At 37.9% G+C, this 17,139-nt stretch overlaps 1 protein-coding gene across 1 annotated transcript; it reads left to right on the top strand.

The window, feature by feature from the left end:
• The first annotated feature begins 4,128 nt into the window (after positions 1–4,128).
• LOC111333032 (protein pelota homolog) lies at positions 4,129–15,406 on the top strand. Its single transcript, XM_088743274.1, has 16 exons — positions 4,129–4,308; positions 5,275–5,367; positions 5,692–5,842; positions 6,605–6,695; positions 6,976–7,032; positions 7,980–8,086; positions 8,441–8,501; positions 9,143–9,183; positions 9,622–9,705; positions 12,779–12,815; positions 12,934–12,980; positions 13,123–13,196; positions 13,738–13,809; positions 14,577–14,651; positions 14,745–14,776; positions 14,974–15,406. The coding sequence occupies exons 1-16, from the start codon at positions 4,268–4,270 to the stop codon at positions 15,066–15,068; spliced, it is 1,158 nt and encodes a 385-aa protein (XP_088599400.1). The 5' UTR covers positions 4,129–4,267; the 3' UTR covers positions 15,069–15,406.
• The last annotated feature ends 1,733 nt before the right edge of the window (positions 15,407–17,139 follow it).

The following is a 17,139-nucleotide window of genomic DNA, read 5'->3' as shown; positions in this document are numbered from 1 at the left end:
TGTCCATTTGTAGCGGGTGTAGGATGCACCGAAGTCTGCGGATGCTTCGATTGTGGAAACATCGTTCGAACTCGAGCTGACCCAGGAAAAACCCCTAAACGAAAGAAGCGAAATAGGGCGACCGTCTCTCCTATAAAGGGAAAAAGGGTACGTCCAAGTTCATGAAAGTTCAAAATGCAGAGGTGGATTGGGGACTCAGGAGAAACATTGAAACCATTGTCTGAAGGTTTGCTGGGACTTGTTGCAAAGTTAGGGACTTTCCCTAAATTCTAAAACTTTGCATGATTTTTATGATTGTTTGGCTAAGTCTCCTGCTGTTATAGACTTGTCTCTAAACATAGGTGCGAAGTCTACAGCCCGGATAGCGGCTAAAATGGCGCATCTAAGAGACACTGATCCACACTACGTCAATCCACAGAGAAAAAACTAAGAAAATACAGCTTTGTGTTAATACTGAGTAATTACATAGATTTTGTAGGATTTTGTTTTTGCTCTTTTGTCTTGCTATTATAACTAAAGGTTCACGCTCCGCATTTCACGCTTATGTTGGAAAAGGTATAACTAATTGCATGCGAACTCGTTCATGTTGGATTGCTTCAGAATAAGTACAACTTGTTGCATGTTTAATTGACCAAAATAGTTCTCTGAATTACTCATATATCAATGATAATTCTTCATTCCCTCTTGACGGCATTCTCTTTTCTACTACAAAAAGACCACCATTGATTAAAAAAGTTGTTAAAAAAAACACTAAAAGTTTAATGAAAAACTCCATTCTATAATGAAGTTACTTTGATCCTCTGATTTCATAGCAATGTATTTTTCTAAATATAGTTGGTCTTGAGTCCAACGAGTATATATTCGCCTAACTTTACTTTATTCTTATTCCTGGCGCTGACGAATGAAAAGAGTTTCCCTATAATAATGGGATGGTTTAGTGCCAACGGTAACAAGGAAAGCGAAAAGTACCATACAATACTGCTATACTAGTCTTGATAACTCGATTTGAATGGTTTATTACGCACATAAACTCCACCCTATGTAGATGATAAAACCCTTACATTGCGCTGTTTAGGTGTGTATAGCTGTGTTTAGACCTGCATAGCTGTGTATAGCTGTGTAAAGCTCTGTATAGCTCTATATAAAGGGTGAAAGTTTCTAAAGAAACTGTGATGCTGCGTCGGTGGGGGTAACAAGGTAATTTGGTTATATCGACGAAGTTGAAATTGTAAATTGGCCACCGTAACGAGTTAAACTGAGCTGACGTTTCGAGCGTTAACCCTTCGTCATTCGCTATGACGAAGGGCTAGCGCTCGAAACGTTAGCTTTTTAACTCGTTACGGTGATCAATTTAAAGTTTCAACTTAGTTGATATAACGAAATAACTCTGTATAGTTGTGTAAAGCCGTGTACAGCTGTGTATAGCCGTGTACAGCTGTGTATAGCCCTGTATAGCAGTGTATAGCCATGGCTAGTGGATTAGATCTACCGTTGCTCTGTCGACTAAGCCACGAGGCCGGACAGAGAAAGTCGGGGTCGATTAAAGGTGGTGAATCGCGGCGAAGAGAAAGTAAGGGTACATATAAATGTTGTGCCGCGTAGCACTAAGAACACAAATGATGGAACAGAGAATTAACTCTGAAGAGTAAATTAATTAAAGTGCTAATTGAATCGATTCCCACCGAGGTCACAAGAATATTTTCTTTACCTCATGGGTTTCAATTAGCACTTTAATTTACGCTTCAGAGTTAATTCTCTGTTCCATCATTTATAGTCCTATTTAGCTGTGTATATCCCTGCACTCTTGTGTATAGGCATGTAAAACTGTATATAGCTGTGTATAACTTTCTATAGCTGTGTATAGCCTTGCATAGCTATCTATAGCTCTGTATAGCTGTGTATAACTCTGTATGGCCGTGCATAGCCCTGTTTAGCTGTGTATAGCTGTGTATAACCCTGTATAGCTGTGTACAGCTGTGTCAGTATAGTCCTGTATACTTGTGTAGAGCCCTGTGCAGCTGTGTGTAGGCCTGTATAGCTGTGAATAGCTTTATTTAGTATATACTAAAACAATGGATAGCGTTGAAGGCGCGCTCTGATTGGCTAGTCAAACTCCGAATATCCTTTGAATAAAGGTTGATAGTTTCGAAAGAAAACGCTCGAAACGTCAGCTTTTGTAATCGTTACGGTGGCCAATATTACCATTTCAACTTTGTTGATGTATCCAAATTATTCCGAATGTCCTTTGCTATTTACCTCCGAGCAACTCGGGAAAAAATGGCGTCCCGGTTTGCATCCGCGACAAGCGAAGAAATCATTCAAATTGACGACGGTGGTGTATATTATCTCACTGTTTTAGTATATACTAAAACAACTATTCACCTCAGTGTCGATGGTTAGCAGTGGATATTTACCGAGCCGCGAAGCGGCTCGGTAAATATCCACGACTAACCACCTCCACTTCGGCGATTAGTTGTTAAATAGCTGTGTAGAGCTCTGTATAGCGGTGTAAAGCTCTGTATAGCTGTGTACAACCCTGTATAGCTGTGTGTAGCTGTGTACAGCCCTGTATAATTGTGTATAGCTGTGTATAGCCCTGTATAACTGTGTATAGCTGTGTGTGGCTGTGTATGGCTCTGTATAGCTGCACACAGCCCTGCATAGCTGTGTATAGCCCTATATAGCTGGGTATAATAATAATAATAAAAATAATAATAATAATAATAATAATAATAATAATTGTCACTGCTAATCGCTGTCGCAAAGTAAAGCAACGACGCAGCTTAACAAGGTCGAACTGAGTATAGGTCGTGTATAGCTATGTACAGCTCTGTATAGCTGTTTGTAGCCCTATATAGCTATGTATAACCATGTATAGCTGCGTATAGGCCTGTATAACTGTCTATAGCTCTGTATAGCCCTGTAAAGTTGAAATGGTAAATTAGCCACCGGAATGATTACAAAAGCTGACGTTTCGAGCGTTAGCCCTTCGCTCCGACGAAGGGCTAACGCTCGAAACGTCAGCTTTTGTAATCATTACGGTGGCTAATTTACCATTTCAACTTTGTTGATATATCCATATTATTTCGTTACTCCCACCGACGCAGCCCCAAACAGTTTCTTTCGAAACTATTAGCCTTTATTCATAGCCCTGTAAAGCTGTGTATAGCTGTGTATAGCTCGGTAAAGCCTTGTATAGCTGTGCTTAGCCCTGTATAGCTGTGTATGGCCGTTTATAGCCGTGTACGGCCCTGAATAACTGTGCGTAGCTCTGTATAGCTGTGTATAGCCGTGCATCACTGTGTATAATCCTGTGTAGCTTTGTATAGCTCTATTTAGCCTTATATAACCCTGTAGAGCTGTGCATAGCTGTGTAGAGCCCTGTATAGCTCTGTATAGCTCTGTATAACCGTGTATATCTGTATTTATGAAAAACTGGATTATTGGATAATGCAATTCAAGACTTTTTATTGGCTTAGCCATTATGGTATATGAGCCAATATACCATAATCTACAAATATGGTAAGCGTACGCGTCTGCTTAAAATTAAAAGGGAGCTAAAAAATTTAATAAAATTTAATAATTTAACGTTTTTACTAAAACAATTATTCCACTCGTGCTTGTTGGATATGGGTAGCCTGTGTACAGCCGCGCCATCCCCTCAAAAAAATCGGGAATGTCCCCTTCCCAATTTTTTCGAGGGGATGGGGCGGCTGTACACAGGCTAGATATGGGATGATTATAGCCAACTCGGTGTTGCGCACCTTGTTGGCTATCTATCACGCTCGTGGAATTATTGTTAAATAGCCCTGTATGTAGTTAAGACATTTTATTTATGTTTAAGTATAGGACATAATATGTATTGGGACATCATAATTCCCCATACATGTTAAACCTACCCAAAGTACATTCTCACCCCATGAACCAATGAATAGATCAAGATACTGGGGCGGATCCAGGATTTAGTCAAGAGGGGTTCGGAGAATTGTACCCCTTCTGAGGGGTCCAAGATTTTGAGAATTAGGTCTTCGGAAACATGATTTCCAGCGTTCTGAGGGACAATAATTTAGGGGGTTCGACCGAACCACACGAACCACCCCTGGATCCGCCCCAGAGATAGGAGAGAAGCCTGGGTTTAGAATAACGAAATGATCAGTCATGGCGGACGATCAAGGCACCGGCCGATGTTTCATTACAAGTACACTGACAATGTCTTTTCATAACACCTGACACTCTGTGCGAGTTTAGAAGGACATAGATTCTAATTATGAAACTGATCGCAAAGAATTTCGAGAAAGACAGTTCGGGGTAAGCGTTAGAGAAATGTAAGCGTTTTAGCAATGTAAGCTTTACTAAAGTTGATATCTCGAGCTCTTCGGAATAACTATTTAATCTCTGATCAGAATAGTTCTAGGTCTTAAGGTTGAATTTGGTCATTAACTCATTTTTGATAAGCCATTTAACCATTTGTCTATTTTGATGTTGGGCAAATTGAGACCATGATCTGACGAAAAATACATATTCGACGAAGAATCGATCACTATCTTCATGGCAAATTTGAAATGGTTTTGGATTTTTGTTTGTTGGATGATGTCTTTCAGTGTTTCTCAATCTTTAATTATGTGCATGTATCCACCTTATTGACTTTCAGTTTGTGAGCGACATGGTAACGAAATGGTAGTGTTTAAGTCATGATCCACTATTAATCATATCAAGATTTCGAATTTGCATAAGTTAGCATTTCTCCTAGTAGATCAACAGCTTTTGCCAAATGTTATAGACGATGGGGAAAGATTTCCATATACCCCTTCTATTCTGAAACAAAGCGGTAGACCTAAAGGAAATCAATTGTTTTTGCAATTACTATCCTTCAAGCAAAAATTGTATGCACTATGATGCAAGGGTGTAATACACAGATCTTACAGAGAATGGCAACCATAATTATAGTAATTCTCCTTACTGTCTGCAATACAATTCCTATGATGTTAGTTTGGAGAAGTTGGTATTGGATCAACTGATGATCCTCCTATTTATATTTTTCTGTATTATCATCACTTGTCTGCTTGATACTGTATTGAAGTTGTAAGGAGAATTTCTGTCTTGGTCACTCATGGGAGCTAAAGGGTTAAAGGTCAGTCAAATTTTAGCTAAGCAATATAAACAGTGGCTTGCAAGGCCCATGGAAACATGATCCTTCAGCATGGTTACATACTGTTTACAGTTTTAACCGTTAAACATTTAGTAACAATATTTTCTTTTTAAAAACATGTTTAGATCTGTTGTCCTGGTCCCAGACGAGGCTGAAGATATGTGGCATGCATATAACCTCATTGCTGTTGGTGATCGTCTGAGATCAACTACAATCAGGTGAAATGTATACAATAATCAAAACTAATAATACTAACACTATTTTGGAAGGTTACTTTTTTGTCTTAGTGAAATACCAAGTGTTATTATCCAACTGTGCTTTGTAGAATACAAATAACACGTGAAACAAGTACTAATATCATGTGATATTTGTACTCCAGAAATATCCATGAAATTCACCTGCACTGAAATAATAATTTAGCATCAGCACAACTCATAAAAATACTCAGCGATGCTACACAACAAAACATCTAATAAGATATATATATATATTAACACGGAAGGCTGAAAATCAAAATCTATTTTCTTTTTCTTTTTAATCAGGCGAGTACAAACAGAGTCAGCAACAGGATCAGTTAGCAGCAACAAAGTTCGAACAACTCTTTCCATAGCTGTGGAAGGAGTTGAATTTGACACTCAAGCATGTATGTTGAGGATAAAAGGAAGGAATGTGCAAGAGAATCAGTATGTTAAGGTATGACTAAAGAAGGTTGTGCTTTTTTTTACATCTTTAATTATATTGTTGTATCCTGAGAGAGTGTGGGCCAAATCCTTTTTTACCGCAGTTGGCAGTAATGTCACAGTCTGATAAGCCAATTTTCTGTTGTTGTTAAGAAAACAGACAACACTGCTTGTATCTACAAGTCACGCAACATGTCATGCTCTGAAAGACTCATTTTGTTTGACGTGGATATTGTGGTAAAAAATAAATCAACAGTGGTTTAACATGGTCTGTTTTCTCATCCACATTAATATTCGTCATCACAGTGGTCAAAATTTGTGGGCCAAGTGAGTCCACAACCTTTTGATCCCTGTGATAACAAATATTGTTGTTGATAAGAGAACAGACCACACTAAACCACTGTTGATTTGTTAAACTACAAATTATTCATCCTTCCCTTGATTGACCTCAGTCGCAGTATTTGCCTGTTCAGACAGGATTAGTCTGTTGTGTGATTGGAATGATATTTGTTTTTTACTGCAAAAATTTGATTAGGACTACCAACCTGTTGGTAAAAAAATGGTAAATTACCAACCTGGAGTGGGATAGCCAGGACCAACATCTTGCACCTAGGTTGAGGAAAACTATAAAAAAAAAAAGTAGTCCTGGAAAAAGTCAAAGAAAGCCATGCAATTTCATTGTTTGAATAAATTCAAATCCTTTCCAAGAGGAAAAAACTTGGTAATTCATAGTATTGATTAACTTGGAAGGTGCACATCTTCTTACCACCAACAGATGGGGGCTTACCACACGATAGACCTGGAGTTAAATAGAAAGTTCACTCTTATCAAAGAGTACTGGGATATCATTGCTCTAGAAAGAGTTGGTAAGTTGACTTGAACAGAAAAGTAACCTGAACCAATTAATGTTGGGGTAGTTCATTTGTTTGAAAACTCAAATTTTTCACCAAATCAAAATAATCAAATTTGAATTACTATTGTTTTGGACTTACTACCCTCGTCTTGACGTGGAAACACAAAAGGATTATCACATGTGAGAGGCTAGTCAGTCGAGAACAATGGCAATTCAAATTGGGCACCATATTTCAATTCAGTATATAGAATCATTCCATGGGATTGAGGATAAATATGATGACTACTTTTCAGAACTAGCCTGTGACCCAGCACAGCATGCCGATCTAGGAGCCATTTTACTTCACGAAGGTGGGTCATATGAATGTATACTCTCACACACAACCAAGAACCATGTCAAGCCAAACCAAGCAGGCTGACCCCGTTACCGGTATTTAAAAGCATCAAAATGTTATAACAGAGTAACTAACAGGAAAAATCCTCCCTAGATTACTGTACATGCCTTAGCAAAATTGGACAAACTAACTACTGATCAAGCAATTGCCATAATGAAAACCCTTGGCCAACAAAGGCTGTATAACAAGAAAGAGACAACTAAATGTGATTGAGGCACTTACAACCACCTGGGTGGACAGGGAGGTCAGGCAATAGCAAAGGGCAACATAAAACTGGTAATTACAACCAACCACGTGACTAGACCCCAGCATATTAGCACTCAGACTCTGAGATGTGACTGAGAAAATATTTGATTTTACATATTTCTTTCCTCAGCCTGTAGAAAACAACACTTCTGGTCTATTTAATTCAGCTTAGCTACATAATTATAATTATTACCCTATTGATTATTTGGTAACTAAAATTATTCCTACAATTTATTAACAAAGAACCAAGTTTTTTTGGAAAAATCCATTTTTCAGGATTAAGCAATCAAATAGGTCTATTTAATGTAAAATCAGATGAAAAAGTTAGGGTTAGGGTATCTTTTAGGGTTAGGGTTAAACAGGTTACTAAATTTAATCAAGTTCATTTAGGGTTCCTTTTACAACAAATTTTTGATCAGAAAATCAACAAAGCTTATTGTGAATAAAACTACCAATAGCCTTTACTATATCACTTCATTGAAAAAAATTAAGTGCAGCAGTTATCATTAATTTCCCCTTTTTTCTAAAAAACATTTGTTTTGATTCATTTGTTATTACTTCAAATTCCTACAATAAAAACTTCCTTGAGATTTTTTTTGCTATTGCTTTCATGATGAAGGTATTTTATAGTCATTATATTTTGATTTTTTTCTTCAGGCCTTTGTCATATCTGCCTGGTAACATCAAGTATGACAATTGTAAGAGCAAAGATTGACATGAATATTCCAAGAAAAAGAAAAGGATTCTGTGGCCAACATGACAAGGTCAGTCTCAAAAGTCTGTTTCACTTTAATTTTGATTCTAGCCATGTTGACAATCAGGTTAAACAGACAGCAGATAGAGATCTTCTAGCTGACAGTAGCCCCCCACTAACCACCTTTTATTGGAAGTCCTGATTATTATGATTGAATTAACAGTGATTGCAGAAATATCAAAAAGAAATGTAAAGTTCAGCGCTTTAATCATTTTAAGTTTCCTATTGATATTTTGCATTACATTTATTTGGGTTTTCACCAGAAAAAAGCAAAATTAATGTACCTGAGCATTTTTAACAATGCGTTTTATGCATCTATTTGTGGCAGCTTGAATATTAATCAAAGTTATTTCTTGTTGAACAGGGCTTGTTTAGGTTTTATGATGCTATAATTCAGGGTATTCTCAGACATATTAATTTTGAAGGTAAGTTTGACATGATTCTCAGTGTCCTCTCCCCTGACAGTGTTCAACACTGCAACCAGCTGGTCACCAATGCGACTGCAAATCAACTGTTGGCCACCAGAGTTCTTATTTTAGTTACCAAGGGGAAAATTACTTTAAGTCTTTTTTTATATTGTTTGACCCGGTGATCAATCATTCCTTTCTTATACACTCAACTGGTTAAGCAAGAATTTGTGTTATGCAAAAAAGTATCTTTCAACCATAACTTTTTCATATTTCTTTTGTGAGGTGCAAATATTATGAATCAAACTTTTTTGTAACAAAATTGCTCAATTAGCCAATTGAACTAAGAATGTTTAATTGCCGCGCAGCACCCAAGAAAAAAAAAGTTAATTTCTGATCCTGCCGGAGGTTCTCCATGTTCCTTAAGTCTTGAGCCACTCCTTAAAATTCTACTAGAGTTGCTCTGTGGCCCTTCATTCTCCAAAAACATCATGTCTAGATTTTAGTTCAGATCATGGGATCCAAATACAAAATATTGCACAGTTTCTTTTATTGTGTATGCTACTAACTTATGACAGATAGAGGGCTAATGTGATGCATGCATTTTTTGTTGTTGAATGTCAATACCCTTGTTATTCTTTTCTAATTTCATTTTCCAGTCATCAAGTGCATTATTGTTGCTAGTCCTGGCTTTGTCAAGGTTAGTAATTGATAGAGCTTTGAGAACAGGTAATGTCCAAGGACAAATATACAAACATATTTTCGTGCCATATAGAGGCTATTGTGTTTATTATCCTTCAAATATTTTTCAATGGGCTGGAAAAATTTTTATGAACAGCTTAACCAGTTATGGCTTGGGATGTTCCCTTTTCAGTGTTCTCTGATACAATTTTATGAACAAAACAAACATCTTCCTTCTTTTGTAACAACCTGCCTATAACTCATAACCTTCTTGCCCCTCTTCAAGCACAAAAAAATACATTGTAACTCTAGAAAAAGAAGGCATATTTTTTCAAATTCCAACTAATAGTGAGAACTAAAAAGTATTTGAGATGTCCTCTTTAAATTTTTCATATTACTCTAATATTAGTGTTGAGTAACCAAAGTTGTGAACTACTTGTTTTCATGATCTTGCTAGGACCAGTTTTGTGATTATATGTTCCAACAAGCTGTGAAGAATGATTGGAAAGCAATCGTTGATAACAAATCAAAATTTCTTTTGGTAAGTTAGATTTATAAAAATCTTATAGATTTGATTTACTTTGAATGTTTGTGAAAAACATTTTATTTTGGCTGGTATGACGCGGCCTTTTCGTCTCGGCCTTAAGAGTCATCCTTTTTTCAACACGTTTTTGACAAATTTTTTGTTATGTAACTTGAATGTTGATGTTGTTAAAAAAAAAATTAAAAAAAAAAGTTTAAAGAGCAAATTTTAAACTAAGTGCATACGGAAATCAAAATTTGCATGATTATATATTACTTTCTCAATGAATGGTGTCGTGAAACTGATTAGCTCCCATAGGGTTTTGTTTCTGTTTTGTTTGTACAGAGTTCAAAGGACGTTTATGATTGACAGTTGATCACGAGGCTTTTAAAATAATTACTCATGTGCTTTCTGATTAAGGAGGCTCGAAAGGGTTTTTTTGACTGCGCTGAGAATGAATTCCAAGATACACGCAAGCAAATTACTCGCGAGAGTAATAAGCGATGGCGCGCGCGATCAGATCCGCGGCCGAGTTGTAAACAAAAATGGCCGCCATGAGCGTTTCAAAATTTCCGGGTACCTCTATTGTTTCCAGCGGAAGTGGTTGTTTGAGAAACAAAAATGGAAAGTTTACTTCTTGAAAGTAGGTAGGAAAATGTTTTGATGGCAGGAATTTTGTCGAAAGTGGTCAAAAAAAGTTTATTTAACGAGCTAAAGGAGGGTGGTGAAGTCAACACCCCATCAATAAAGTCGCGAAGAGTGTATTCGGTACGTCTTACTTTGTTCCGCGAAAAATGTAAGTGGATACTTCTGAGTGCTACGATTTGTTTTGCATTGAATTTGATTCCTATTAAAATGAAATGACCGAGAACTTTCCTAAACAACTCACCGGAAGATGAAAAGCAAAATGAAATCATTGTTGGATCCAGGATGGTAAACATTGAAAGTATGTTTTATAACATAACCAAAGTAAAGCGCGCGCTCTGGGAGGTTTGCTAAGCACTCAAGAAGCTAGAGTCGCTCTCGGCTATCGCCTCGAGCGACTCTTACGCTTCTTTCGTGCTTAGCAACCTCCCGCGTGCATCCATAACTCAATAGTGTACGCTGTGGTGTTTACCATTTGTTAAATTAAGAATGGAAATGGAGAAGTGTAAATGTTGCCATAAAAAAAAAAAAAACAAACAAAAACAAAAAAAAAACATAATTTTCAGTAAACAAAAGATCGTAAAAATGTAGATGAGACTTTAATTCTAATTCAACCAGAAACGGTAAAATTAAAATAAAATATTCATCGTAGAATTGTGAGAAAGATTGTTGATATTTCACTCGATAAACTGTAATTTACAACTACGAAAATACAAACTCGCATTTGTTAAGAAAGCATTGCAAATTTTTTTTTTTTGTTTTCCATTTAAAACGGAATAATGAAAGTTCACGGCCATGACAGTGGCAAAGAGAAAAAAAGGAAAATGAAGCCAAGGCTTGTTCATACCTATAGTAACTTGAAAAATAGAAATTCGCGAAATCTGTGACGACCAACAAATTATTGTTGTATATGAAACCCTGATTTCCGCTCAGTTTGACGCTCATGACAATCTGGAAGACGTCAAAGCAAATTCTTTTAACTCTAAATTGTTTTCACTCCTCCACTTCAAATTGCACACAAACAATTATACGGTCAATAATGGTAAATTTGCATAGCCGAATGAGGCCTTCGATCAAGCCATCTTCTCGGAACAGCGACAGGATACCATCCAGACGTCTGATGGAAAGCTTCATCTTTCGTCAAACATGGTCCAGAAGCTGGCAGAGGTTGGTTTGTCTCATGTTACACTACAATCTCTGTACGAGAAACTCAACATTAACGGTCTCAATGTTGCACTGGCATTGGCGCCACCTTCAAAATCAACTTGTCATCATATATCGAATTCCGCCAGAGAATTCTCTCCGGAATGTTCTTACATTTCCAACTGTCGTAAGGGTAAGCAGTCTGAGTCTCAAATGATGACTTATTTCAGGAATGTGTAAAATCATGAAACAATGTGAATCCATCTTCAGGATGTACGATTTTTCCACGCTGAGGGCATCCACCGATTAATCGCGCGGACACGGACTCATCCTCACGAAAATGAGCCCTGGAGTCAGCGGTATCGTTTAAAGCGTGTGACCGGATATAAAAGTGTGACCTAAAATTGTAATAACCGGAAGTAAAGCTTGCTAAGTTGATGAGCTAATATCTCGAAAATTAGTTTGGTGACCTACCCTGATTTTTTGTGCACAAATTATTTTCATCATTACGCATTCCTGAAGAAAATTTTTAAAAAAATTTATCGAGTGGAAAATTTTTACATTTTAAAAAAGCATTTTCCTATATAATTCAAGTTCTACTGGTTACTTTTTTTTGTATATCACGTATACAGATAGAGAATGTGATGATGTTAAATAAATTTGAAAAAAAAAACTAGGTCACCGACTTGGTTTTTTAGATATCTTTCAAAAACTTAGTTTTAGAAGGTCTTTTAGCACTACTGTACTGTTGCCATGGCAACAGATGATTCCTGACGAGCCACCTTAAAAGATTGCCCTAACATAGTGTTAAGCATATGTCAAGTCATTATCCCGATGATAAGTTTGACAGTCCTGATATCTTTTACTGATTGGCACTTACTGTTAATTGTGGAAAACCCTTTCGAGCCTCCTTAAGCATAGTTGTGAATACGAGTCATCGAATAAACACGTTAAATAATTGTCTACGAGAATAATTATTCGACAAATGGTATAGACCTTGAAACTTGGGTAGCTTACAGGGCGAACGCCACATTTCTGCTTCTCTCTGGCGGGCTTAGCCGTTCTTAGGATTTCACGTAAATCTCCCCCAAGCGTTGCATGACATTCAACAGAACGGCTGTGAAGGAGACTTCAAGCGGGCGCTTCACAGAAAAAACTAATTTTTTTCAGGAGGAGAAAGGAGTAGCAGGGGGCTTATTAGTAGGGGGTGGGGACTGATAAAAACACTGGAAATTCTAGACGGGGGGGGATGGGAGAGGATGGCTCACTAGAGCTTGTATGATATATATTTTTTTCTTTTCAGGCGCATTCTTCATCGGGTCACAAACATTCGCTCAAAGGTGAGGATGTAAAGAACTTAAAATGGAACTGGAAATTTCATAGACATAACATCTAATGAAGTGTAGTCGAAAGGAAAAAGCTCAACTTATGTGTTTGTTTGTTTTGCATGATGTGCAGAAGTTCTGGCGGATCCCACTGTCACCGCAAAACTTGCAGACACCAAGGTAAGCCGAGATTGTTGAGGTTTGTTCCTTAATCAAAAAGCACTCTCAATCACTGGTCTCGTCAACAGTTGCAATGTTGAAAAATGTCTCGACGCAGTCGGTTATCTTCTGCTGATTTTGTTTCTCATTTTAATTGTACTAGGCATCAAGCGAAGTAAAGGCTCTGGATAATTTCTTCATGATGCTACAAACAGAACCCGACAGAGCTTATTATGGGTAGGTTTAGTTGCTGTGACGTCTCTTTTCTTTACTATGATGCGACCTTTTCGCTTTGGTAACATGCAGAAAGAGCAATTTTTCAAGTGAGTGTCAAAAGCAATGCGGATTGCATTGGTTTTTCTTCAACGCACATTGTGATTAGTACAGAAAGCTCTTGCCACTCACTCAACCAATCAAATTTAAGAATAAAATTAATCGCGCCTGAGTCAGCCGCGTTTTCCCGCGCTTGAACACGGTCATATATTTTGGCGCCAAATATATCCTTTGCACTGATTGGCTGCTGTGATTACTATTGGTCTGGTTTCATGATACTCAAGCGAGGAACGTTTAATATTACACTTCAAAGTAGCCGAACTTACATCAGCATCTTCAGAGGAGATGCTTCCGATGGCAAAGCAAATTTTAAAGTTATTTTTATCATTCGATGGTATTTATAAACCCCAGCGGAGTGTTTTACTTGGCACGAGGGCTGACTTAACCAAAGGATAATCGTTGTTTGCGTGAATTGTTCAAATCAGGTTATTTTTTCTTTATATAGCGTTACACATGTGGAGAAGGCCAATGAAGCTTTGGCAATTGAAACTCTTCTTGTCACAGATGAACTTTTCAGGTCAGAAACGAAAATTGACGATATTCTTGTACAGTCCGAAAAATATATTATTTCAGTTCAACTTTTCGTCTTCAAAGAACATGTTTTTTCTTGCTGCTTTGTAGGTTGATATCGAGGGCATATCTCAATGAGAACCCGAGAAGTGCTTCAGATCTTAATTACCCCCTCAGTGTAAAAATTACCTCTCAGCTATATAAGTGAATAGTATTGGAAAATTCCAAAAAGAATTCCTCCGAAGCGCATCAGTTCTATTGAAAAGCAGTTTGTACACTATACGAAGTATCAACTTTCTAGGCCTTTGTCTTTTGAATATTTAAGTGCACAGACATACTAAACCACAAAACGTCGGTGTGTTGATGTAGGGGAGGGCTTGGTAAGGTTTTTCCCCAGTGGTGTTTCAAATTGCTCAAGTGCGGAAAGGTTCGGCAAAAACCCAAAAAGTTTATCTTTCAAATTGGCACTCTTCAGTAATCCGACAGGTATCAACGAACGCTTTTCATTCCACTAATTTGTTCGTCTTTTTCTCGTCGCCATGTTCCCACCAATGGCGTAGCTCTGCTCTCTGCATATAAACCCACATACAACCCACAATTCCTCCATTCGCTATCACGAAGGGCTAACGCTCGAAACGTCAGCTTACCTTTTTACCCCCACCGACGCAGCACCACAGTTTCTTTAGAAACTTTCAGCCTTTTAGCAATGTAAATGGTGAAATTTTAAAACTGTACAATTTCTCTCTCTTTTTTTCCCCTCGATTATCTCTCTAGGTCGACAGATTTGCCAACTCGCAAAAGATACGTTAAGCTTGTTGAAAGTGTGAAAGAAAATGGCGGCGAAGTCAGGTTTGTTAGGCGCTTGTAGTTATTAAAATGGTGGAATGTTTACGTCTAGTGATGTGAATTGAAAGGGTTTTAATTTGCTTTTCCTCAATGCAGGGTGTTTTCAAGTCTACATGTTTCTGGAGAACGTATGTATGCACTTTTATTTTACATTGTAGAAATAACGGGATCCGGTACCTCGTGGGGAACACAGGTTTTTTTCCTTCGTCCCACGATTTTGACGAAACGAATAACACCTTTCTTCATACATAAGCTGCGTGCAATGATTTCTAAATGTTACGTAAAATTTCGTACAACTTTTCATGTTTATATTTACGTCTTGCAGAGCTTGGCCAGTTGTCCGGTGTTGCGGCAATCTTACGCTTTCCTATGCCAGACATTGCAGATGATGAAGGCTCCGCTGATTCTGAGGAGGATTAGTGAAACTTGTACATACATTTCTCAAAACTGGATTTAGAGCGCTTTTCGATTGAATGCCATAAGACCAAAAGCTGAATTATCGCGGCAACCAATCAGGAGTGAGGCGGATATCTCAAGGAGCCAATGAGAACTCAAAGCTGCCTCAAGCGCGGGAAACGTCACTGACCAAGACGCGATTGGTTTTAGACTTGTATATGATTGGCTGAGGGGATCGCGCGAGTTGTGTCAGACCAATCACAGAGCGAAGTAAAGCAAACCAATTTTGTCCTGGTTTACTTTCGAAACTCGTTTTGAAACACTCAATTATTTTACAGGATTTAGCAAACATTATAATTATTTATATGAGAACGATCCTTCGCAGTAAAGCACTATTTGAGCAATAGTGAAAATCAGACCTGAAAAAAATTTCAGGCCTGTACGGGATTCGAACCACTGACCTCTGCGATACTAGTGCAGCGCTCTACCAATTGAGCTAACAAGCCAACTGGGAGCAGGCCATCAAATTAATTCGATATAACATATAATATATCCACGGGTTTATATCGATATAATATATCCACGGGTTTATATCGAATTAATTTGATGGCCTGCTCCCAGTTGGCTTGTTAGCTCAATTGGTAGAGCGCTGCACTAGTATCGCAGAGGTCAGTGGTTCGAATCCCGTACAGGCCTGAAATTTTTTTCAGGTCTGATTTTCACTATTGCTCAAATAGTGCTTTACTGCGAAGGATCGTTCTCATATACGTCTCATAACCGCAGTTCACACATATGTTTCATATGTTTGTTGTTGTTTGATTTATCATCCACGGGTTTATATCGAATTAATTTGATGGCCTGCTCCCAGTTGGCTTGTTAGCTCAATTGGTAGGGCGCTGCACTAGTATCGCAGAGGTCAGTGGTTCGAATCCCGTACAGGCCTGAAATTTTTTTCAGGTCTGATTTTCACTATTGCTCAAATAGTGCTTTACTGCGAAGGATCGTTCTCATATACGTCTCATAACCGCAGTTCACACATATGTTTCATATGTTTGTTGTTGTTTGATTATAATTATTAGAAACTCCGAGAGACAACTTTTTAAAACGTGATCTCAAATTAGCAAATTCCTGTTTATGTTAAACGGGTTTTCAACTTAAACAGGCAACGTTTATGATATCGTTAGAAAAAGTTGTGGTTGTATATCATGACAATGTACATTGCCAGTGATGAAAACTATTGTTTTCCTCTTGATGTAGTTAAAGCTGATGTAGATCGCCTTTTCAACCTCGTTCCCTGGTTGAGAGAGGACCATAAAAACGAGGTTGATTGTGCATTGTGTTGTGGAAACGTTTTGATAGTCAGCTGTAAGTTGTCATTACATATTTATTAATGATAATGAGATAATTAATGATGATAATGTAGCAACAAAGATGGTTATTTCCCAGGCCGTGAGACAGGCTCTTGGGCAAACAGGTTATCCAGATCAATACGAAACAAAAGATTTTGAAAAACATTTCGCTAAGAAAAAAATTTAATTAAGGCGAGGTTCAACATTTCTCAGTTACGATATTTTAGACGACATAGAAACATCGACCCCTGCAGATTTTGGTATTTGAATTGGAATCATTGAATAAAAATTATTCTTAAACCTCAATAAAACAACAAGCACGTCGCAAAAAGCTGGTATGATTCTTTTTATTAAGGACTATCTCTATAGCTGTTAGTTGTGACAAAAATGCAAACACTGATCAAGCGCGACAGTCGTTGATGTTGGTCCGAAGCACCATGCAGAACTCAGCCTGTGAGGAGGCCCTTACTGCAAAACGAGCGGCTAAGCCCACGGGTTTCAAGACGTCGAGTGATGTAACCGTCTCAAATCTTACGAGCTTCGTGCTTGTGCCGCCGTGCTAGTGAGGGTCAGTTCGCAATACAAGGTAAACTCGACGTGGTGAGCTGTGCCCCGCACTACCCCCTCTGGACTTGGAAACGGGCTGGAAGAATTTTAGTTAATTGGGTCACAATAAAACTTACCTGATCCTCCCCTAGGCTCCAATATTGTAATGATCCCCGTCATTAGCAGTCAATTTTTTTGTC

The sequence above is a fragment of the Stylophora pistillata genome, chromosome 13 (assembly GCF_964205215.1).
Source record: "Stylophora pistillata chromosome 13, jaStyPist1.2, whole genome shotgun sequence".
NCBI classification, from domain to species: domain Eukaryota; kingdom Metazoa; phylum Cnidaria; class Anthozoa; order Scleractinia; family Pocilloporidae; genus Stylophora; species Stylophora pistillata.
Note: the sequence above shows the minus strand (reverse complement) of the source record. Positions and strands in the feature narration are given on the sequence as shown.